The sequence below is a fragment of the Giraffa tippelskirchi genome, chromosome 4 (genome assembly GCF_054371585.1).
Source record: "Giraffa tippelskirchi isolate mGirTip1 chromosome 4, T2T-mGirTip1v1.2.pri, whole genome shotgun sequence".
Lineage (NCBI taxonomy): Eukaryota > Metazoa > Chordata > Mammalia > Artiodactyla > Giraffidae > Giraffa > Giraffa tippelskirchi.
In genome coordinates, this window is record NC_137278.1 from 76,112,619 (window position 1) to 76,137,056 (window position 24,438).

General features: G+C 38.3%; 1 protein-coding gene across 2 annotated transcripts in view; it reads right to left on the bottom strand.

Moving 5' to 3' along the window:
* PLEKHH2 (pleckstrin homology, MyTH4 and FERM domain containing H2) overlaps positions 1 to 24,438 on the bottom strand; it is a 108,971-nt gene that overhangs the window by 30,275 nt on the left and 54,258 nt on the right. For both annotated transcript variants that reach the window (XM_081591961.1, XM_081591960.1), the window contains 5 exons: positions 19,259 to 19,339; positions 14,320 to 14,499; positions 10,512 to 10,620; positions 9,468 to 9,580; positions 1,280 to 1,459 (listed from right to left, as the gene is read on the bottom strand). In XM_081591961.1, the coding sequence (XP_081448087.1) occupies positions 1,280 to 1,459; positions 9,468 to 9,580; positions 10,512 to 10,620; positions 14,320 to 14,499; positions 19,259 to 19,339 (663 nt within the window). The remainder of the gene's footprint in view (positions 1 to 1,279; positions 1,460 to 9,467; positions 9,581 to 10,511; positions 10,621 to 14,319; positions 14,500 to 19,258; positions 19,340 to 24,438) is intronic.

A 24,438-nucleotide genomic window follows, 5' to 3' on the forward strand; every position in this document is an offset into this window, starting at 1 on the left:
TATTTTTTTAAATGTCATACAAAAAAGGAGAAGGGGAAAGGCCCTGCCCTTGAAGAATTTACGATCTAGGAGAAGACATTATATATATATTTAAACAGTAATCTATAATACAGCATCACTAATACACTGTAATAATGTTTTTTTAAGTATAACCAATGGACGGAATTGATTACTGATGTGGGAGTCAGGAAAGAATCTACGGGAGGGATGTTGCTTGGGCTGGACTGTGAAGTCCACAAGTAGGAAGAATGCAGAGGGTTCTGGATTGCCAGGTGAAGGATAATGCAAAGGCAGAGTTGTTCGAAGAATGAGGAGAGTTTATTCATTCACTGTACACTGGAGACAGGATGTATAAAATGAAGTGGAGAAAGAGGAGGCCACTGGAGCCAGATTATGAAGGGCCCCCGATAGACATGAACCTTAAGTTTCAGAACCCCGCTCAAGCACAGGTCCCCTCCAAATCCCTGGGACAGGCCCTATGAGCTGTCATAGTCATATGACATGCTCACTTGTTCTTTTAAAATGTGTAAAAGTAATAAATTTTGTATTCTTTTTCTCACTATTCATTGCACAAGTTTCAAGTCCCACAAAACCTAGATCCACTCCCAAGAGTCTAGGGTAAGAAATTTCTATTTTATCCTGTGATTGACAGAGAGTCAGTAAGCAAAGATCAAAAGAAGCATTCACTGAAGAGTAAACACAAGTGACTAAAACCCTCCTGAAAATAAATGTGACTGTAATAATTAAGGAAATGTATCCAAAGTCAATAGTGAAGTACTACTTTTTACCTGAAATGAAATTAACAGAAGAATTACACTGAATATTGTTGAAGATATGGAAAATTCTAGAAGTGGACACAATGAAATTCACTGGACTTGCACACAAAATTTAGGTTCAAAGATGTCTATTGCAGTGGTATTTATTATAGGAAAATTAATTGGAAAAACCTAAATGTACAGCAGCTGATATTAATGCAACTAGTATTAATGTTTTGAAGACTGCTGAAAGCTATGGGGAAATGATTATGTTTTATAGTTTTTAAAAAGTACATGCACACTGTAAATTTAGTAATGTGAAAAACTGTGAGTGCATAAATATACACATATATACATTTATATATAGATTATAGAAACTGAAAGGATATACATCAAAATAGTAATAATTGTTTTTCCATTTCATACTTTTTGTATTTTCCAAATGTCTATATTGAATATGTATTATACTTATAATCAGGAAAACAACATCATTCAAAATTGCGTGTATATGTATCAACACATACCTGCAGTGGTCCTGGTTGATTCTGTGGCTGTCTCCATCTTGTCTGTTTAATGAGCTGACAGCAAATTTCATTCTGTAGCTCTGGATGTGTCAGACAGATTTGTAAAGCACTCTGGGCTAGAGATATGTGGTAATCAATTGCGGGAGAGTCGACTGCTGCATTTATAAAAAGTTGGCAGGTCTGAATTAAATGAAAAAAACAGATATACTCGGGTGAGAAATGATAAGATTTATTCTGCATGAATTATACTGATTCTCTTACTAGCAAAAGCTTTTGTTTACAAGGATGGAAATGATATATTGTGATAATATTAATCAAAAGAAATCTGGAGTGGTGACATTAATATCAGACAAAGTAGATTTCTGGGCAAGGAATTCTGCCAGAGATAAAGAGGGTCATTTTATAATGACCCTAGAAGGGGTAACAATTCTAAATGTTTTAATAATATAGCTTCAAAATACATGATGCAACAACTTATAGGACTGTAAGGAGAAATAGACAAAATTCACAATTAAAGTGAGAGACTGTAGTAACCCCTGTCAACATCTGAGAGAACAAGTAGGTAGAAAAATCAGTATGGATTTAGAAAACCTAAACAATACTATCAATCAACCTGACCTAATTTGTAGAAGAGCCCACCTCTGAGCAGAATATGCATTCTTTTTATGGGTATATGGAACATTAATAGCCTCTAGAGTCTACTGGAATATAAACTTCATAAAGACAAAATATTTTCTTGTTTATGTTTATATTCTCTACACAAAACAGAGATCAACCCCTTCTCATCGTTATTTTTTTCTAGTAATATCAATTGGCATCTTTAAGAACTAGTTTACTGAGAAAAGTATTTTGGGAAATAGTAGCGTAAGTAACTTAGCTCAGTTCAGTTCAGTCGCTCAGTTGTGTCCAACTCTTTGCGACCCATGAACTGCAGCACGTCAGGCCTCTCTGTCAATCACCAACTCCTGGAGTCTACCCAAACCAATGTCCATCGAGTCAGCGATGCCATCCAACCGTCTCATCCTCTGTCGTCCCCTTCTCCACCTGCTCCCAATCCTACCCAGCATTAGGGTCTTTTCCAATGAGTCAACTCTTCGCATGAGGTGGCCAAAGTATTGGAGTTTCAGCTTCAACATCAGTCCTTCCAATGAACACCCAGGATTGATCTCCTTTAGGATGGACTGATTGGATCTCCTTGCAGTCCAAGGGACTCTCAAGAGTCTTCTCCAACACCACAGTTCAAAAGCATCAATTCTGTGGTGCTCAGCTTTCTTCACCATCCAACTCTCACATCCATACATGACCACTGGAAAAACTATAGCCTTGACTAGACGAACCTTTGTTGGCAAAGTAATGTCTCTGCTTTTAAATATGCTATCTAGGTTGGCCATAACCTTCCTTCCAAGGAGTAAGCGTCTTTTAATTTCATGGCTGCAATCACCATCTGCAGTGATTATGGAGCCCAAAAAAATAAAGTCTGACACTGTTTCCACTGTTTCCCCATCTATTTCCCATGAAGTGATGGGATCAGATGCCATGATCTTAGTTTTCTGAATGTTGAGCTTTAAGCCAACTTTTTCACTCTCCTCTTTCACCTTCATCAAGAGGCTCTGTAGTTCTTCTTCATTTTCTGCCATAAGGGTAGTGTCATCTGCATATCTGAGGTTATTGATATTTCTCCCGGCAATCTTGATTCCAGCTTGTGTTTCTTCCAGCCCAGTGTTTCTCATGATGTACTCTGCATATACGTTAAATAAGCAGGGTGACAATATACAGCCTTGACGTACTCCTTTTCCTATTTGGAACCAGTCTGTTGTTCCATGTCCAGTTCTAACTGTTGCTTCCTGACCTGCATACAGGTTTCTCAAGAGACAGGTCAGATGGTCTGGTATTCCCATCTCTTTCAGAATTTTCCACAGTTTATTGTGATCCACACAGTCAAAGGCTTTGGCACAGTCAATCAAGCAGAAATAGATGTTTTTCTGGAACTCTCTTGCTTTTTCGATGATCCAGCGGATATTGGCAATTTAATGTCTGGTTCCTCTGCCTTTTCTAAAACCAGCTTGAACATCTGGAAGTTCACGGTTCACGTATTGCTGAAGCCTGTCTTGGAGAATTTTAGAGCATTACTTTACTAGCGTGTGAGATGAGTGCAATTGTGTGGTAGTTTGAGCATTCTTTGGCATTGCCTTTCTTTGGGATTGGAACGAAAACTGACCTTTTCCGGTCCTGTGGCCACTGCTGAGTTTTCCAAATTTGCTGGCATATCGAGTGCAGCATTTTCACAGCATCATCTTTCAGGATTTGAAATAGCTCAACTGGAATTCCATCACCTCCACTAGCTTTGTTTGTAGTGATGCTTTCTAAGGCCCACCTGACTTCACATTCCAGGATGTCTGACTCTAGGTGAGTGATCACACCATCGTGATTATCTGGGTCGTGAAGATCTTTTTTGTACAGTTCTTCTGTGTATTCTTGCCACCTCTTCTTAATATCTTCTGCTTCTGTTAGGTCCATACCATTTCTGTCCTTTACCGAGCCTATCTTTGCATGAAATGTTCCTTTGGTATCTCTAATTTTCTTGAAGAGATCTCTAGTCTTTCCCAATCTGTTGTTTTCCTCTATTTCTTTGCACTGATCACTGAGGAAGGCTTTCTTATCTCTCCTTGCTATTCTTTGGAACTCTGCATTCAGATGGGAATATCTTTCCTTTTCTCCTTTGCTTTTCACTTCTCTTCTCTTCCCAGCTATCTGTAAGGCCTCCTCAGACAGCCATTTTGCTTTTTTGCATTTCTTTTCCATGGGGATTGTCTTGATCCCTGTCTCCTGTACAATGTCACGAACCTCTGTCCATAGTTCATCAGGTACTCTGTCTATCGATCTAGTCCCTTAAATCTATTTGTCACTTCTACTGTATACTCATAAGCGATTTGATCTAGGTCATACCTGAATGGACTAGTGGTTTTCCCTACTTTCTTCAATTTAAGTCTGAATTTGGCAATAAGCAGTTCATGACCTAAGCCACAGTCTGCTCCTGGTCTTATTTTTGTTGACTGTATAGAGCTTCTCCATCTTTGGCTGCAAAGAATATAATCAATCTGATTTCGGTGTTGACCATCTGGTGATGTCCACGTGTAGAGTCTTCTCTTGTGTTGTTGGAAGAGGGTGTTTGCTATTACCAGTGCGTTCTCTTGGCAAAACTCTATTAGCCTTTGCCCTGCTTCATTCTGTACTACAAGGCCAAATTTGCCTCTTACGCCAGGTGTTTCTTGACTTCCTACTTTTGCATTCCAGTCCCCTATAACGAAAAGGACATCTTTTTTGGGTGTTAGTTCTAGAAGGTCTTGTAGGTCTTCATAGAACCGTTCAACTTAACTTAATGAATGTAAATACATACTATTTTTCCTCCAAAGAGATTAAATTTTAGTGTAGCTTACTAGGAAAAGGTTATAGCATGATATTTCCTAGACATTTTCCAAAGTAGGATATTAATACTTATCATTCTTCATTTTAACAGTTCATTGTAATAAAACTGTGAAATTTCATTTTGATCTTGACTAGGGAAGTAGCTACTCTTGCCTGAGGAAGTTTGGGATGGATTTCCTAAAGGCATGGGAAGCAGCTTCAATACTCATAAAATGTTCTATGAATTCTGAAAAAGATATGCATACTAATTTAACAACCCCAAATTACTGTTATAAATGTATCAAATAACTTCAGTTATGGTGTTTTACAAGTATATTTGTTTCAATGAATTAAATACATTGGGCTTATTAGTGACATTGAAATTTGAGAGTAAAATGAAGCTCTGGGAGTGAAATCTTTTGGGAGGGCTATTTAAAAATGTTAGTCTGTTTTTTCTTATAAGAAATGTGAGAAAACAAAAAAAGTACTGCTTGTGACAGGATATAGTTGGATATTGCTTTTTTATACACTCTGACAATCTCTACCTTGTAGTTGGAATGTTTAGATCATTTAAATTGAATATTAATTATTAGTATGTTGTTGTTGCTTAGTCTCTAGGTCATGTCCAACTTCATGTCCAACTCTTTTGTGACCCCATGGACTGTAGCCTGCCAGGCTCCTCTGTCCATGGGATTTCCCAGGCAAGAATACTGGAGTAGGGTTGCCATTTCTTTCTTCACGGGATCTTCCCAACCCAGGGACCGAACCTGTGTCTCCTGCTTGGCAGGCGAATTCTTTACCACTAACCCACTTGGGAAGCCAATTATTAGTATGGTCAGGAATAAATCTCTCTTACTCATGATTAGTATTCTTTTTTTTAAAATTTATTTTTAATTGAAGAATAATTGTAAAGGATAATTTACAATATTGTGTTGATTTCTGCCATACATCAACATGCATCAGTGAGAAGTATACTTATGTCCAAGGATTCAGTTCAGTTCAGTCCAGTCGCTCAGTCGTGTCTGACTCTTTGCAACCCCATGAACCGCAGCACTCCAGGCCTCCCTGTCCATCACCAACTCCCAGAGTTTACCCAAACTCATGTCCATCACGTCGGTGATGCCATCCAGCCATCTTATCCTCTGTTGTCCCCTTCTCCTCCTGCCTCCAGTCCTTCACAGCATCAGGGTCTTTTCCAATGAGTCAACTCTTCACATGAGGTAGCCAAAGTATTAGAGTTTCAGCTTCAACATCAGTCCTTCCAATGAACACCCAGGACTGATCTGCTTTAGGATGGACTGGTTGGATCTCCTTGCAGTCCAAGGGACTCTCAAGAGTCTTCTCCAACACCACAGTTCAAAAGCATCAATTCTTTGGTGCTCAGCTTTCTTCACAGTTCAACTCTCACATCCATACACGACTACTGGAAAACCATAGCCTTGACTAGATGGACCTTTGTTGGCAAAGTAATGTCTCTGCTTTTTCATATACTGTCTAGTTTGGTCATAACTTTCCTTCCAAGGAGCAAGCGTCTTTTAATTTCATGGCTGCAATCACCATCTGCCGTGATTTTGGAGCCCAAAAAAATAAAGTCTGACACTGTTTCCACTGTTTGCCCATCTATTTCCCATGAAGTGATGGGATCAGATACCACGATCTTAGTTTTCTGAATGTTGAGCTTTACACTAACTTTTTCACTCTCCTCTCTCACTTTCATCAAGAGGCTCTTCAGTTCTTCTTCATTTTCTGCCATAAGGGTGGTGTCATCCACATATCTGAGGTTATTGATATTTCTCCCGGCAATCTTGATTCCAGCTTGTGTTTCTTGCAGCCCAGCGTTTCTCATGATGTACTCTGCATATACGTTAAATAAGCAGGGTGACAATATACAGCCTTGACATACTCCTTTTCCTATTTGGAACCAGTCTGTTGTTCCATGTCCAGTTCTAACTGTTGCTTCTTGACCTGCATACAGGTTTCTCAAGAGGCAGGTCAGGTGGTCTGATATTCCCATCTCTTTCAGAATTTTCCACAGTTTATCATCATCCACACAGTCAAAGGCTTTGGCATAGTCAATAAAGCAGAAATAGATGTTTTTCTGGAACTCTCTTGCTTTTTTGATGATCCAGAGGATGTTGGCAATTTGATCTCTGGTTCCTCTGCCTTTTCTAAAACCAGCTTGAACATCTGGATTAGTATTCTTTTAATATGATGTTGGAGTCTGTTTATTAATATTTGATTAGTTTTTGTATGAAATGCTCTGTTTTCTATAATATTTTCTGGGGCTTGGTATAAAAATAATACTTACTTCACAAAGAGAATCTAGTGACATGATGACTGAGAATTGCTTCAAAATAACCTAGTCTTGGAGAGCAATAGAGATGGGGAGAATAAAACAAAACTAATCATAGGTTGACAACTGTGGAGCTGGATGGTGAGTATCTTATACTTTATAATATTCTCTCTACACTTGCATATGTTTGATATATACATAGCTTTGAGCTTTACCCTAAAGAAAGTAAAAGAAAAAAATTTTGCAAAATTTCATTCTTTCCTATGCTTTCGGACACCTTGAACAGCACTGAAATTTTCTACACTTACAAAGTTTGGTAAATTCCCCTGTTTAAATTTTTATTCACCCATGTAATTGGTTTTGGCCATTTATATTTTGTTATATAGTTGACCGGTTCATCCAGATTTTCAAATATATTTGTATAACGTCTGTCTTACTTTGGGTATTTGTGTATTCTATAGGTGGATTTTTAAAAACACTCTATGATGGTATTTTTAAAACATGAACAAAAGTAGAGAGAATAGTATAATGTACCCATTACCTAGTGTCAACAGCTGTCAACAAGCATTTTGCCATACCTATTTCATTCAATCCCTGTACTCACTTTTTTCTGTAGTATTTTAATGTATATCATGCTATTTTACTAATACTTCAGTAGGGCTCTCCAACTGACGAAGATTTTTCCACATAAGCATCATGTCATCATCATCCACTTCTCAAATTAACAACAATTCCCTAGTATTATCTAGTAAACAAATAATTTTTTGAGATGGGAGGAATACAGGCAAGAAAAAGAGAACGAAGAGATAAAAACTGAAGACTCTAAGAGACTAAAGGGAAAATGAAGTACCAAGGTGCCAGCACAGAGTCAAGACAAGAATCCATAGAAGATACATTATATTCTGAGACTGAAGTAATGGAGGAATAAACAGATGAAACAATGTCTCTTGGAATGTGAGATTCAAGGTGATCGTTTCTGATGCCCTCTAATTTTTCCAATGAAATTAAATTTGTTCTGAGCAGCATTACTGAGTAGGGAGTTTAAGGGGATGTGACCAAAGACAAGCAAAGAGAGACAGTTGGCCCTGAGGAATGAAGACCACAGAGTTACATAGGCTCCAGTCCACACAGCTATGTGATGCTCTCTAGCATTACACATGCAATTAATACAGAAGCAGGCAAGACCACAGCAGTGATCTTGGTAGGAGTTTGGCTGAAGAATGCATGGGACTATAGGTCCCAAGGAACTATAGTGCTCTTTCTTGATCTCAAAGAAAATAAATTACTCAAAAAAAGGTCTTAGTGAGGATGAGAAATGGAAGAGTAAGAAAGTAAGAGAGCTCATGGGCTCTTTAACCATGAGATTATGGTTAAAGAAAGATATATTAGGATTTAAGATTTTAGAAGTGGTGTACTTATGAGGCATGTTGGGGTCAAGGTGTGGACATGGAGAATGGAAAGGTGAAGCAGGGTAAACAGCAAGCTTACTGACATTGAGAAGGTCAGCAATCTTAAGGCCACGGCATTGGTGAGTGAAGTGATAGCAAAGTCATTTAGTATAATGGCCAAGTTTAAGGCAGAGAGAAAGAATGTGAGTTAGGAGCCAAAATCCTTAACGAAATTTGAGGAGTGACTGATGGTGACCAGAAGGTGACTGATGACAGAGATAATGGAAAGTGAAAGTGTTATGAAAGTGGAAGTTTTAGTCACTCAGTCATGTCGGACTCTTTGTGACCCCATGGACTGTAGCCTGTCAGGCTCCACTGTCCATGGGATTCTCCAGGCAAGAATACTGGAGTGGGTTGCCATGCCCTTCTCCAGGGGATAATGGGGCAGGGGTAAAGAATGATATAATTGGCATGTTTCAAGTGATTAGGGACTTAATAGAGGTTGAGTAATAAGAATTCGAGCATATTAGCATTGGAGAAGAAGAACAGTGTTGACTCCTCTCCCAACAGTGAGGTCTGGTGATGTCAGAAATCTCTCTGAGAAGATGAAGAGAAAATGACTCTGATATTAAGTCTTTCACATGGCCTAAACCATAGTTTATCAGAGAAATTTCAAATCCTCACTCAGAAAGCATATTAAATTCATCTAACTTTATTTCAGTATATTTTCTTTGTCATTGTCATCATATTTTGAATTTTCTTGAAAAGAGTGAAACTTTATAACCTAGATTTTTATTTTTTCCTATTAAAATGCTTAACAATATATGTGCTGTGCTAAGTCGCTTCAGTCATGTCTGACTCTTTGTGACCCCATGGACTGTAGCCCGCCAGGCTCCTCTCTCCATGGGATTCTCTAGGCAAGAATACTGGAGTGGGCTGCCATACCCTTTTCCAGGGGTTCTTCCCAACGCAGGGATCGAACCCGTGTCTCTTGCATCTCCTGCACTGGCAGGCAGGTTCTTTACCACTAGCACCATTTGGGAAGCCCTGGCAAAGGTTAACTTCAAGTTTTTTTGATATATAATGCCACATAAAATTTTACCTTAAATAGTTTAATTGCTTCTGTCTGTAGAGCTTCTGAAGGTAGTGTTGTCAGAGGGGAAATGATTCCTTCTTTGCTGTGACACAAAGTAGGGTGTCTCCATATCTGAGAGGCTAAGTACAAAATGAAATATAAATAAGAAACAGAAAGAATCACTTATTTGGGCCTCACATTAAATTAGCCCTTTAGAAATTAGCTCATTCAGGCCTGGCTCACAATTTAAGTCATAAAAGTCATGAAAAACCTCTGATAACATTATTTTATTTCAGTTTCTAGGCCATTGGGATTCTCATATTTCTCTTTAGGATAAATTAAAGTTAGACGAGGTTGGTACAAATATTATAGGCCAGAACAAGTCAACCAGGACATTGGTTATGTTGCTTAAATGTGCTAAAGATTGGTGACCTAGGTAGGGAGATGACTGTACATGAAAGGTAGCTGGGGGCAAGTTGCAGAGAAGAAACTAGAGCAGGAGGAGACAGAAAGATGAAGAACTTGAAGTCATTCCTAAAATCAACATTTATTGAATGCCTATGCCAGATCACAAATAAAATGTGATCTCTATTAAGTAGAGCAGAGTTTAGAATCTAGGCTCTCAATGGGGAAACTTCAGCCATTAAAAAAAAAAAAAATCAATGCAAAGCAACAAATTCTATGAAAGGGTTAAATGGTAAAGTGCATTGGGACATAATTTTAACATTTATTAAGCACCTTTTATGAGCCATTTGCTGAGTTGGGATGGGCTGGATGGGGGACCTCCTAAGGTAGATAGGATTTCATCAGGTTGGTGGGGAATGTGAAGGAGGGAGGGCAGTCCAGGCAGAGGGAGTAATGTGAGCAAAGGCAGAGAGGTGAGATAGGATACAGCATATTGAAGAATGATGGTGTCCCTGTAGCTGAAGAACCACAGTGAGAATCCTAGCCCATGACAAGCAAAGCCAGTAAGAATGGGTACATAGGAATCCACAAAACGAAAACTCTACTAGGCAAAGGGGGCTAGGGTCCATTTCATAAACTATAAAGACTTATACATTATAAACTTACAAGGTTCCCCTTCTATATTTAGCAACTTGCAAACAAGTTGTTCAAATTCAGATCCAACATTCACATTGTTACTTCCAGCTGCAACAGTCAGGTGATAAAGCCAAGTGTCCTTAAAAATTAAAACATATTAATACAGATGTTAACCAAGACACAGTTTTTGATAACTTAAGGAAAAAACAACTTGAATAGACAGTAAAAAACTTTGACACTGGAAAAAAACTCTTAATTTTTAAATAAAACTAAAAGCCGCTTAGGCTCATTTGAATTGTGCTCATAGTGCCTTTTTCCCATTGTTCACATTTTTATTATTTTCCTAGAAAAGCATAAGAAAACTAAGAAAGTAATATGACCTTAAGAGGCTAGAATAAATATAATTAATTAATAGTCTTTTCAGGAATAAAACAAATTCTATCAAATTTAAAATCTGATTCCTCATACATACAAATAACACATAAAAAATACTTAAGAAGTCCAGAAAATTTAAAGAAGGAAATAAAACCCAGAAGGAACATACCTCAACACAATAAAGGTCATCTAAGAAAAATTAATAGCTAATATCATACTCAATGATGAAAAACTGAAAGCTTGTCCTGTAAGATCTGTAATAAGGCAAGGATGCCCACTCTTGCCACTTTTATTCACCATACCACTGGAAGCCCTAGCCAGAGCAATAGAGCAAGAAAAAGAAATAAAAGGCATCCAAATTGGAAAGGCAGAAGTAAAATTATCTCTGTTTGCAGATGACATTATCTTACTTGTTGAAAATCCTAAAGACTCAATAAAAACACTGTTAGAACTAATATATTCAGCAAAGTTGCAGGACACAAAATCAACATACAAAAATTAACTGTGTTCATATACACTAACAATGAATTATCTGAAAAGGAAATTAAGAAAACAATCCCAAAACAATAGCCAAAATTAAAAAAAAAAGAATAAAATACTTAGAAATAAACTTAACCAAGAAGGTGAAAGCTTCATACAATAAAAACAGTAAAATACTAATGAAAGAAACTAAAGTTGACACAAGTAAATGGAAAGACATCCAGTCATAGGCTGGAAGAATTAATATTAAAAATGTCCATGCTACCCAAAGCAACCAATAAAGGTTCAAAGTAATCTCTATCAAAATCCAATTTAAAAAAAATAGAAACAGAAAAAACAATCTTAAAATTCATCTGAAACCACAACAAATCCCAAATAGCCAAATTAATTTTGAACAAGAAGAATAAAGCTGGGGAGATCATACTTCCTAATTCAAAATATATTACCAAGCTACAATAATCAAAATAGTATGGTGCCGCAATACAAACAGACAGTAAGTTCATTAATGGGCCTAATGATTGTCCTACTAGGCTAATGGGACAGAATAGAGTCTAGAAATAAACTCAAGCATACATGGTCAACAGATTTTTGATAAGGTTGCCAAGAATACAGTGGGCAAAGGATAGTCTCTTCAATTAATGGTGCTGGGAAAACTGGGTACCCATATGCAAAACAAACAAATTGGACCCTGATTTCACACAACACACAATATCAACTCCAAAAGGAATAAAAACTTAAATATCAGACCTGAAATCATAAAACACCTGGAAGAAAACATTGAGAAAAAACTTCTGGACATAAGACTGGTCTTTCTTATGACACCAAAAGCACAGGCAACAAAAGCAAAAATAGATATGCAGAATTATATCAAATTAGTAAACTTCCACACAGCAAAGGAAATCATCAATAAAATGAAAAGATAACTTACTGAATAGGAGAAAATATTTGCAAATCATATTTCTTATAAGGGGTTAATATTGAAAATATAAAAAAGGCTCATACAACTCAATGGCAAAAAGACAAACACTCCAATTAAAAAATGGGAAGAGGATCATTTGTCCAAAGAAGACATATAGACGGCCAACAGGTACATGAAAAGGGGCTCAACATCACTAATCATCAGGGAAATGCAACTGAAAATCACAATGAGTTATCATCTTACAAAAAAAAAAAAAGCCAAGAAATAACAAATGTTGGTGAGGATATAGAGAAAAGGGAGCCCTGTATACTGCTGGTGGGAATGTAAATTGGTGCAGCCACTATGGAAAAACAGTATGGAGGTTCCTCAAAATTTAAAAACAGATCTATTATATGATCCAGCAATTCTACTTCTGGGTATTTATGTGAAGGAAGCTTTGTAATACAAATTTATATAAAACAGTAACTCAAAAAGATACACACACCCCCATGATCATCACAGCATTATTTACAACAGCTAAGACATGGAAACAAACTAAGTGTCCATCAGTGGATGAATGGGTAAAGAATATATGGTATACACATACAATGGAATGTAATGGAACCCTAAAAAGGAGGAAATCCTGCCATTTGTGACAACACAGAAGAATCTGGAGGACATTATGCTAAGTGAAACAAGCCAGACACAGAAAGACAAATATCATATAATACCACTTATATGATGGATCTAAAATCATCAGACTCATAGGAGTGGAGAGTGGAATGGTGGTTGCCAAGGGTTAGAGGGAAGGGGAAACGGGGTGATATTCATAAAAGAGTACAAAGTTGTAGTTATACAAAATGAGTAAGTCCTAGAGATCTGTTGTACAATATCGTGCTTTATGGTTAACAATACTGTATCACATACTTAAAACTTGCTAAGAGGGTAGATCTTATGTTAAATAGTTGTTATCACACACACAAAAATAATGATTAAAAAAGAGGTCAAGAGGAAAAGTGATGGATAGGTTTATGGCACAGGTTATGGTGATGGTTTCATAAGTACATAATTATTTCCAAAACATCAAGTTCTATACATTAATTTTGTATAACTTTTTATATGCAGGAAATGAAAAAAAGAACCCATTTTCTGCTCCCCAAATACAGTGGCTCTTATCTATTAAAATATATATGTATATTTTAACATAGTTGAGATTATATTAATATTATACTAATATACTCTTTATAATATATTAGTAAAATTCAGAAATTATAACGATCTATTTTTAATATAAAAAATATAAAGCTTGCAGGATATTTTATCATATACATACATTTAATTAATCAATTTTGTATTGTTGGCCATTTAGACGGTTACTAAATTCACACTGATAAAAAAATACTATAAAATCTGGGAGTTTCCTGGAGGTCAAGTGGTTAGGAAGCTGCCTTCCAATGCAGGGGACTTGATATTGGATCCCTGGTTGGGGAACTAAGATTCCATATGTCGAGAGGCCACTGAGACTGCATGCTACAACTAGAGAGAAGCCTGTATGCCACAATGAAAGATCCTATGTGTGGAAACTAAGACCTAACACAGCCAAAAATAATAAATAAATATTTTTTTAAAAAAATACCATGAAATCTAACATCTGTTAAGTAAATAAGGGAGTATATTTTCTGAGTTTGAAATATATTAGAATAAAATTATTTTTAAAAGAATACTATGTCTAACAAATGTATATGTGTCTTTGATTGTACTTGCTGTGCTATGCTATGTCACTTCAATTGTGTCCAACTCTGTGTGAACATACGGACTGCAGCCCTCCAGGCTCCCCTGTCCATGGGATTCTCCAGGCAAGAATACTGGAGTGGGTTGCCATGGCCTCTTCCAGGGAAACTTCCCGACCCAGAGAACGAACCTGTGGCTCTTACGTCTAACCTGCATTGGAGGGAAGGCTCTTTACCACCAGAGCCACTTGGGGAGCCCTTGATTGTACCTACTTATGCTCATTTGAAAATTATTACCAATACTTAATCATATTAGTCTAACTCATTCTAAATCAACCAGTTAGTCCTTACATACCTTTTCATGCTTGGATCCAATTAGGAGGTAAGTTGGACCTTGGTCTTTGGGGTGGATCACAATAGTGTAATGTGTAGATAACAGACTTCGCCCACTGGCTTCATAATCTTCATCTGAATCACAGGATCTGTCAACCTCTTCAACTTTAGCCTCCCAGAGTTTGATCTGACCTAAAGGAAACTGAAGTAAATATTAGTAATTGTAAGAAAGGAACTTTCTGAATCTTTTCCTGCTAAAATTTTTCATAGTCCTTTTCATTCTTGGCTTTATAAACCATATCTGTTTTTAAATGAATAACTAAAGGTAACTGGATTATCTACACTGTTACAAAAGTGGGGTAGCCACAGTTAACATGCCAACTGTGATAAAAAAAAGAACAATCTGAATACTAGACATTTAGTTTCTGTGGGAAAAGCAAGAAGCCACTTCTGTACAGTGGTTCAAATTATTCAATTTGATCAAAATGATCCACTACCTAGTCAAGCAATTAGGTTATTCAGTCAAAATATTCATTTGACTTTTAACCCTCCAACAAAATTGATTTGATTAATCTATTGGATTAAAAGGACAAGCATAGACATAGTCCCAATACTATCGATAAAAAAGTAAAAAAGTCAGACAGCTAGTGTGAAGACGTATGATTAACTATCATTGTAAATCCCAATAAATGAAAAGTGTTTTGAAGCTATTTTTATATATGAAGAGTGAAAACGTGAAAGTCACTCAGTCATGTCCCACTGTTTGTAACCCCATGGACTATACAGTCCATGGAATTCTCCAGGCAAGAATACTGGAGTGGGTAGCCATTCCCTTCTCCAAGGCTTCTTCCCAACCCATGATCAAAGCGGAGTCTCCCACATTGCAGGCAGATTCTTTACCAACTGAGCTACCAGGGAAGCCCCCCTATACACACACACACACACACACACACACACACATATATATGTGTGTGTGTGTGTGTATACTGTTGTTTAGTCACTAAGTCATGTCCGATTCTTTTGTGACCCCATGGACTGTAGCCCACCAGCCTCCTCTGTCCATGGGATTTCCCAGGCAAGAATACTGGAGTGGGTTGCCATTTCTTTCTCTAGGGATCATTTCCCAACCCAGGGATCCAACCTATATTTCCTGCCTTGGCATGCGAATTCTTTACCACTGAGCCACCAGGGATATATGTACATGTATATATAAAATAAGGTGCCGTAGGTTTGCTGCGGTCGAAAGCCTTTGCTTGGCTCCTCGGATTTGTTTGGTCCCGGCAGAGGCCTTCGTGGTCCTAGCAACAGACGAGGCAGGGGGATTTGGGGCCAGTCTTGAGGGTAGAGGAGCACCTGGATTATTTTGAGTGCCCCACCGCCTTCCGGGAGGGCGCGGACGGACGCCAGAGGTTCACCGGTGAGTATAGAACGGGTTGACCGGCGACTGCAGGGCTCGCTTAAAGATGCTCTGGTACTGTGGTGGGTGTCCGGAACCCCCACCTCAGCCTCTCCTGTCTAAAGACTTGGTTTAGGGACGTCTGACAGGTCTGTTGAAGAAGGAAATGGCACCCCACTCCAGTACTCTTGCCTGGAAAATCCCATGGATGGAGGGGCCTAGTAGGCTACAGTCCATGGGGTCGCTAAGAGTCAGACACGACTGAGCGACTTCACTTTCACTTTTCCCTTTCATGCACTGGAGAAGGAAATGGCAACCCACTCCAGTATTCTTGCCTGGAGAATCCCAGGGACGGCGGAGCCTGGTGGGCTGCCGTCTATGGGGTCGCACAGAGTCGGACACAACTGAAGCGACTTAGCAGCAGCAGCAGCATATATAAAATAAATCACAAAAAAATGCCACAATTTCTTCCATCTTAATTTAAGGGTAAGAAAAAATCTTAAAAATAATTTACATTAAATTTTACCTACTCTTTTACTGACAAAAACAATTATTTGCTATGATTTAAAACTTTTGCTTTAATTAAGTACACTTATTCCAGGAACATACACAGTCTGCTTGAGATTTGTAGCTTTTAAACTATCTTCCCTAGATATCTTATCTAAAACGAAATATTATCTGCCTAATACTTGATTAATAGTAAAAAATCAATTCACTTAATTACATGTGTTCTATTTTATGAGAAAAACTTCTTTCCCCATTAAATTCATAACAATTATTTTCTGAGTAGTTACTATGTGGAAATTACTATTCTGGGTACTGAATAAAGAAAATTTACTTCTGAAGGAAAAATGTAAAATTAACTTATCTACATTTTCAGAAAAATAAAGGTAGTAAAACAAAAATAATAGGGCAGCAAAGTCACATTAATAAATAAAAAGCAAGCTTTAAAAAATCGGATAAAGAAAACTAATTCTATTATGATAATACATGACAATACTATCCTAATTGTGTGCTCTAGGCATATCTAATCATATGACAATCAAGGTTCCATCCACCTCAATATTTAAGGATGGTTATTCCTTTTGAAGTCCCTTGGACTGTAAGGAGATCAAACCAGTCAAGCTTAAAGGAAATCAACCCTGAATATTCATTGGAAAGACTGATGCTGAAACAGAAGCTCCAATCCACATTATGTAAAGAGCCAACTCATTGGAAAAGACCCTGATGCTGGGAAAGATTGAAGGCAAAAGGAGAAGGGGGCGGCAGAGGATGAGATAGTTAGATAGCGTTACCAACTCAATGGACATGAATTTGATCTAATTTCAAAGGAGAAAGTGGAGGACAGAGGAGTCTTGCGTGCTGCAGTCCATGGAGTCACAAAGAGTCAGACATGACTCAGTGAATAAACAACAACAACATTCCTTTCACCAAGGAAACGGGTGAATAGACCTGGTGTTTTCAAATATTTTGACTGAATTTTTAAAAAGACACTGATCGAGATAAAGACAAATTGTTTCTGAAACATGTGTAGCACAAAATGAAGTTAGCCTATACTGATTCACAAGCATTCTAATACTTTTCCACTAATTATAATGGATTTCTGCTCATCCATTTACATTCTTCTGACTTGTTCCTTCTATGATCAATGTTATCCATTTTTATTAAATAATAAAAATTAGTAGTAGTGATAGTAAGAACATTTAAATTTTATTCTTGGTAAATTTTAAATCACTTTTCTATTTATAAAACACACACTTATTATAGAAATTTGGTAAAAACTGAAAGGTACTCGAAAAAGGAGGGGCTTCCCTGGTGGCTCAGATGGTAAGTCTGCTTGCAACGCAGGAGACCCAGGTCCAATCCCTGGGTTGGGAACATCCCCTGGAGAAGGAAATGGCAACCCACTCCAGTATTCTTGCCTGGGGAATCCCATGGACAGAGGAGCCTGGCAGGCTACAGTCCACAGAGTCGCAAAGAGTAGGACACACTGAGGGACTGACACTTTCACTTTTCACCCCAAAAAGGAAAAAAAAAGTCATCCATAATTCTACCACCACTCAACATTCGGTACAGTTCTTTCTGGCTTTTCTGCTATGTGTGCTTTAACACAGAGGTGCTAGACTGAGGATTATAAACTCAGCATCCCAACCTCCCTCTTCTAAAGTCTCCCTGTAATTGCAGAAAAGAAGCTGGGCACTATATTTGTCACAATCCCTTTCCCTGCATAGTTCCAAGTTAGAGCTTGCCTGAGAGAATTTGCATGTAATGTGGAAGGTAAGGGTGTCAGAGGAGTAATTGTTCTCCTGAGACAGCTGCAGTCAGATGCCTGGGCCGCTGGAAGAGTCACAGAGGCATCTCAGTCAACTGCTGAGGACCAGCTGCCTCTGTGCTTTGTGCTCAGACCGCTGGTCCTGCTTCTTGGACCTTCAGTGGCAGCTTCTTCCCCAACCTCTACCACCCTGACGTTTCTAAAAGTTATGTCTGTCCCTAATTCTACGTTAAAACTGTTATAAATGGAATACACAGAGTGGCTGCTGGTTTCCTGATTGATAACTGAGTTAGGGTTATATTGGGATATACAATTTTGTAATGTGTTTATTCTTGTATTATTTTAATAAGCATATTCCCACACCGCTTCAGAGATAACACTCTCAAAGCTTCACTGTGTTAATTTCCATCCCATGAGCAATCCTGAGAATAAGGAAATGCATTTTAAATATGGCTAGTCAGGAGACTTTCCCTGGCAGTCCAGTGGTTAAGACTGTGCACTTCCAATGTGGACGATGTGGGTTCCATTCTTGGTCAGGGGACTAAGATCCCACATGCTGCATGAAGTGGCCAATAAACAAATAAATACGGCTAGCCAGAACCGAGAGTGCAGGCTGCAAAAATAGAACAGAGAAATACTAACTGACCTATGTGGTCAGTGGACCAAGTACCAGACCAAGAAGTCTGGTCTCATTAATACAGTAATCACTCACAGGCTGCTATTCTGTGAAGCAGGCATCACTGTTTTATGCAAATACTCTTGATCCAATGATAATTAGGGATACATTTCACCTTTGGAAGACATCATTTTTTTCCTCTGAAAATGAAGGTAACTCAAGTTCTTTGGGGAACAGAGATTAATTAAAAATGAACCAATGGGACATAAATAGGTAGATGGATGGATAGATAAGTGGTGTCTAGGAATTCAAGGGCCTGGGACAGGACTGGATTCTTTTTTCTCTCCAGCTTCTTTCCTAGCTTGATGCTCCCATCATTCAAACTTAGCTATTCTGTCAGATTTTGAAAAATATGAGAAACTGATGGCTGAGAGTGGGGTAGAGGAAGATTTTTCTAGGTCTTAGAAGAAGCATTAATTAAAAGTTGCTAAGGCTTATAATTAAGAATCAAGATCCCTGTAGGCCCATGATTACCTTAGTAATAAATTTTATGCAAAATTTCAACATCATCAAAAATTCTAAAGTTTGGGCTAGCAATAGAACAGTGAAAGGAAAAACTTGAAGCCATAATCAACAAAAGAATTCCTCTAATCAGCATATTAAAAACATATACATACCTTATCTTCTTGACTACGAAAATAATATAATGTTTTTCCTATAAGTTTACACCAGACTCTCTTGGAGTAACCATGTTTTACCTGAAATCATATTTCAAAGAATTATAAATGTAGCTCAGAACTCTGACACCTTAAAGTATGGCATATACACTCTATTTGAAGCTATCTGAACAGCTATCCAGTTTGCTCAAGTTATAAGTGACATTTCAACCAGACTATCTGAATGCTATTTGTAATTTACCTGTTATACTAGTAGCATGGCATGTTTGCTTTCATGCTCACCACTCAACATTTAATGAATGTTTACTAGATGTCAAGTATTACATCTAAGACTAAGGATTAAAAGATGCCAATTTCACAAGTAAGTATTTTTCATAGTTTCCATATTACATAGATTTCCAATAATCCTGTGGCACTGCAGGTTAACACATAATGTTAGAAACAAGAAGACTGAAACCTAAGAATTCTAGTGATTTCCAAAATACAAAAGTTACATTCATGCAAAATACTTGATGCCTTCTCCAGAAGGATACACACAAAATAATAAAAACAACATTAAAAGCTACTCTTATATATTGAGTACTTCCTATATGTCAGGAACTATCTTTCATGACTTGGATGGAATCTGAATCTGGTTCTTGACTCTGAATAGTCAGGGACTGATCTAGGTACTGGGGGGATGGATATGAACAAGACAGTTTCCTTCCTCAAGGAGCTCACTGCCTCATGAAGCAGACAGACAACTAAACCAGCAGTGTGCTACGTATCTTCATTAGGAATACAAAGTTTGCACATTAGATGTGTTTTGTGTGTGTGTTTAAGACATTTTACACACACATTCTACACATTTACACAAAAGTTTGTACTGAATATTACAGCTTTTTCACTGTTCAGTGGCTTTAGTAAGATCCTAACTATTGGGTTTCCAAGGTGGTTCTATGGTAAAGAACCTACCTGCCAATGCAAGATCCTCACTATGAGCTCCTCCCTGCCCCAGTCCTGTCCAGGTTTAGGCACTGAAGATCTCTGTCAGACAGTCCCAGCTATACCCTCAAGTTTAGAAAAACACCAAGAACCCCATTCCCTCCAGTGGATAAGATCTGTAATGGGTTCTGCTGCCCCAGACCTAGAATGTGGTGTGCCTGGTTGAGCGTGCCCAATACTTCCACTACCTGGGCAGCCCCGCCAATTTTTGCCTTGAGGCTTGACCCTCTCTTTCAATAGTTAGAATGGACTTCAGCCTGGAGAGACCCACCACCGGGAAACCAAGACACTGGCTGGTAAAAACAAAACCCAACATCCCGTTGTCATGCTTGCCCATGGTGATAAATATGAAGAAGAAAAATAAAGCAGGAAAAGAGAAGGAAGTGCTTGGAGAAGCAGGGGATGTGTTTTACAATTTAAAACATGGTGGTCAGGAAGGCGTCACCAACACCTAAGAGTCAAGCCCTAGAGGAGGGAGGTGAGCTATGCAGTCACCTGAGAGAGCACTCTGGGCGAGGACACAGCAAGCACCAAGGTCCTGAGATGGTGTGTGTCCACGTGTCCGAGACTGAGGGGGTAAGGGGAGACACCACTAGGGCAGGGGCAGCATGTGGGGTTGGGAAGCACACATATTTCGCGGGGACCCTGTAATGACAACATTTAAACAGAGAAGAATGGATTTTGCAGTGGGCAAGTCACAACAGCAGAAAGGGCCTGGGTTCTGAGGTCAAATGGACCAAGGTTTAAATCCCAGTTCTACCACATACTGGATAGATGATGCCCTCAGGCAACTGACTTGACCTCCCAACTTCTTTCCTTAACATGGGATGACTGTACACCTCAGTGGGCTGTTCTATGACCAAAGGAGAAAATGTAAATAAAGGATACTAGTAGTTACTCAATAAACACTTCCTTCTTTGCTATGCATAAGGAGAAGTAAAACACATGTTTCATGTAAACCCACAAATGGAGCCAGTCTTTGGGCCTTCCAAAGTATGGTTTAAGCAAACAAATAACTCCACCATCTAACAGTCTGATGGATTCAGAATGTTGCTTGAGGAGAAACAACAACAAAAAATGTTTCATTTGGCAAGAAATGCTTCAGTTTAATTAAATTTAGAAACATGTACTTACAGAAAAATATACTGGAAGTTTTAAATAGTTTGTGTTATACCGCTTACTTTTTTCTTCTTTTAAACCAACTCCAGAAAGGAGTCTCACTAAAATCGAAGCATAATGCATCTGGCTATAAAGAGTATACTTCGGAAATGATTTATCTTTAAATAAAGCAATGTGTGCCTTTGAGGAACTACAAATTAACAAGGACCTCTGCCAAGTCACTGTAAAAGCCATGTTTTAAAAACATAGTCTATCTTTTTAGGTAAATCTGATTATGTTAAGATTTCTCCCAACTCTGACTTATTCTGAAAAATAAATCATAATAAACTACACTAGAAGAATTCACACAAAGATTTAAAGACAATTTCACACTTCAAGGCTTTGATGAACTAAAAAGCTGAAAGAATAATTTTTTTTTTACCTTGCATCTGTAACAAAGGTACATGTATCAGTTCTCTCTGAAACTTTGATGACAAATAGTGTATTGTATCCTGATTGGCCTTTGTCATCACACAAAACACAAGCTCCCATGGTCTTCTCTCCTCTACTATATTTTCATGCCTTCTCTACTACTAATCATGTCACCTGTCTCGCTGACTTCATCATCCAGGGGAAACTCTTATGATAATAATAGCTAGCATTTTGGGTGTCTTTACGATGTGCCAGGCACTGTTCGAAAGCACTTTACACACTTAAATAATTTATTTAATCTTCCCAACACCCTGTGAGATTGGCACTAATATTATACCCACTTTACAGAAAAGGGCACTAAGGCACAGAGATGCTAAGAAATCTATTCAAGGTCCCACAAGTGGCAAGTTTCAGAGCCAGGATGTGCACTGGTGTGCAGTCTGGCTCCTGAACTCTTGCCTGAGGCTCTATGCTGCACTACATCCCTACGATCTCAACTCACAGTAGCTTTTTCTTTTCATTTCTAAAGCCTTTGCTGTCCCTCCATTTTTGCTACTCATCCCCTTGGCCACACCCTGGTCCTTTTTCCTTCATTGGGAATTGTTCCACTTCCGAAATTTACATTCTACTTTGTGACCTCAACCTCCCCCTAGCTCCCTCTCTCCTTACTCATGCCACTCTTTCTTTGACCTCAATGCCTCTCCTGACACCATGTTCCCTCCCAGCTCCATTCTTTCTCATGTGCCAGGAAGCAGGGACAGTCCTCCAAATTCAGTACTGCTCTTACTCATTTCCCCATTACCCCTGAACACACCACAGTGCACTTTCTGCATCTGACACTGCAGATCACTCCCTCCCTGTCAAACACTCCACTCCTGGCCTCCATGACTTACTTTGCAGGGTCTCTTCATGTATCTCCTTTATGTGTTCTCAAATTTGGGAAACCTAGTGTCCTTTTAACAGTCCCCTGCTCTTCTCACTCTACATATTTTCCTCGATGATTTCTCTCACTGTCATGGAGTCGACTATCACATCCACAATGATAATTCCCCAAATCGTTCTCTCCAACTGAGCCTTCTCCTCTGATGGAGATTGTGTTGCCACGGCCTGCCGGACTTCTTAATTCAGGTGTCTTCACAAGCTGTAAAACTGACAAGTCCCAAAAGAACCTTTTGATCATCCTAAACAGCTCCCCTTTTCTGAGGTCTCTATCATCTGGCACTATCTTTCACCAGCTATCCTTATCTCTCCAACTTCCTAGTTGCTGGCTTCAGTCTAACTGAAGATTTTTACCTCCTAACATTATTTAGATTCACCCTCTGGTCTCTCTCCCAATGACCACTTCAGAGTCTCATCCTCTTCAGGAAAGCCACCTCCACGTACTGTTCTTAGAAACTCCAGCTTGCTTCCCACAAATTCATCTTCCTCTCAGCAGAGCAATCTGTTAACAACTTGAACACAGTCATGCCCCTGTTACAAACCCTGAGGGGTTCCACATCACCTTTAGGATGAAGACCGAAGTCCTTAACAAGATCAAAAAAGTCCTCCACGATCAGGACCCTCCAACTCTTTCTTCAAAGGACTTGCTCTTTACATAGGTGGCCATTCTTTGAGACACTGTCTTTTGTCCATGCTGTCTTCCAGCCCGGAATACCTTCCTTTGCCCATTTCCAAAATTAAATCCTACTTCTCCTTGGAGACTCAGTGCAGACAAACCTTCTCTGAGAAGTTGTTCCTGACCCCACAGTCTGAATTATTCAGCTTTTCTGTGCACCTTATGATACATGTCAATAATAACACTTTATGTATTAATGTATCATTATAAATATGCTTATGTTCTTTTCTTTCCGACTAGATATGAGGCTCTCTGGGGGATGGGGCAGCAGTCTATTCATCTAAATACCTCAGCTCCTTGCTTGACATGGGGTAACTGTTCAATACACGTTTTTAAAATAAGTGCATTTCTATATAGGAAATGTTCTTCCAAAACATTAAAAGTTGTAAAACTGACTATCCACAATCAAATTAGTCAAGTTCTTAATATCTGCCTACATATTTCTGTACTTAATAATAACAGTGTGACAACTTGAAAAAGTCTCCTCCCCTCCAAAGTATTCAAACACTGCTCTGCTATATCTGGGATTGTAGCCTGAATGTGAGCTCAGAACAAGTCATTCAGAAAGAGTTTTTCTCATATAAGGCTTTGCAGGTAAAAATATGGGGGTGGATAACCCTTCACAAATGGTAGGAAGGAAATCTAATAAGCATGCTTGTCTATAAATCCTAGTGGTTTAGTCATCTGATAATCACATCAACTTGCACTCATTTAAAATGCAGTTGTAAAATGGGAAGCAGGGAACAGTAGAAATGTAATAGGAGTGAAAATTGACAAGGCATGCCTATAATTAAAAAAAAGCAAAAAAAACCAAAAACACTGATTGTGAATGAAATTATAAACCCTTAGCCATGAGATCATATTAAAGCCTAAGGATTTGATATACACAGTCCTTGAAACAGTAGGACAACTAGTTATTATTAATTGGAATAAGAATGTGATTTAAAGTGGCACTGGGTTCATTGGAAAACATATATTAGCACAATACCAGGGACTTCTCAAGCCCATGAGTAAAAGAAAAACCATTTTCATGGTGATAGAATGATCCAGA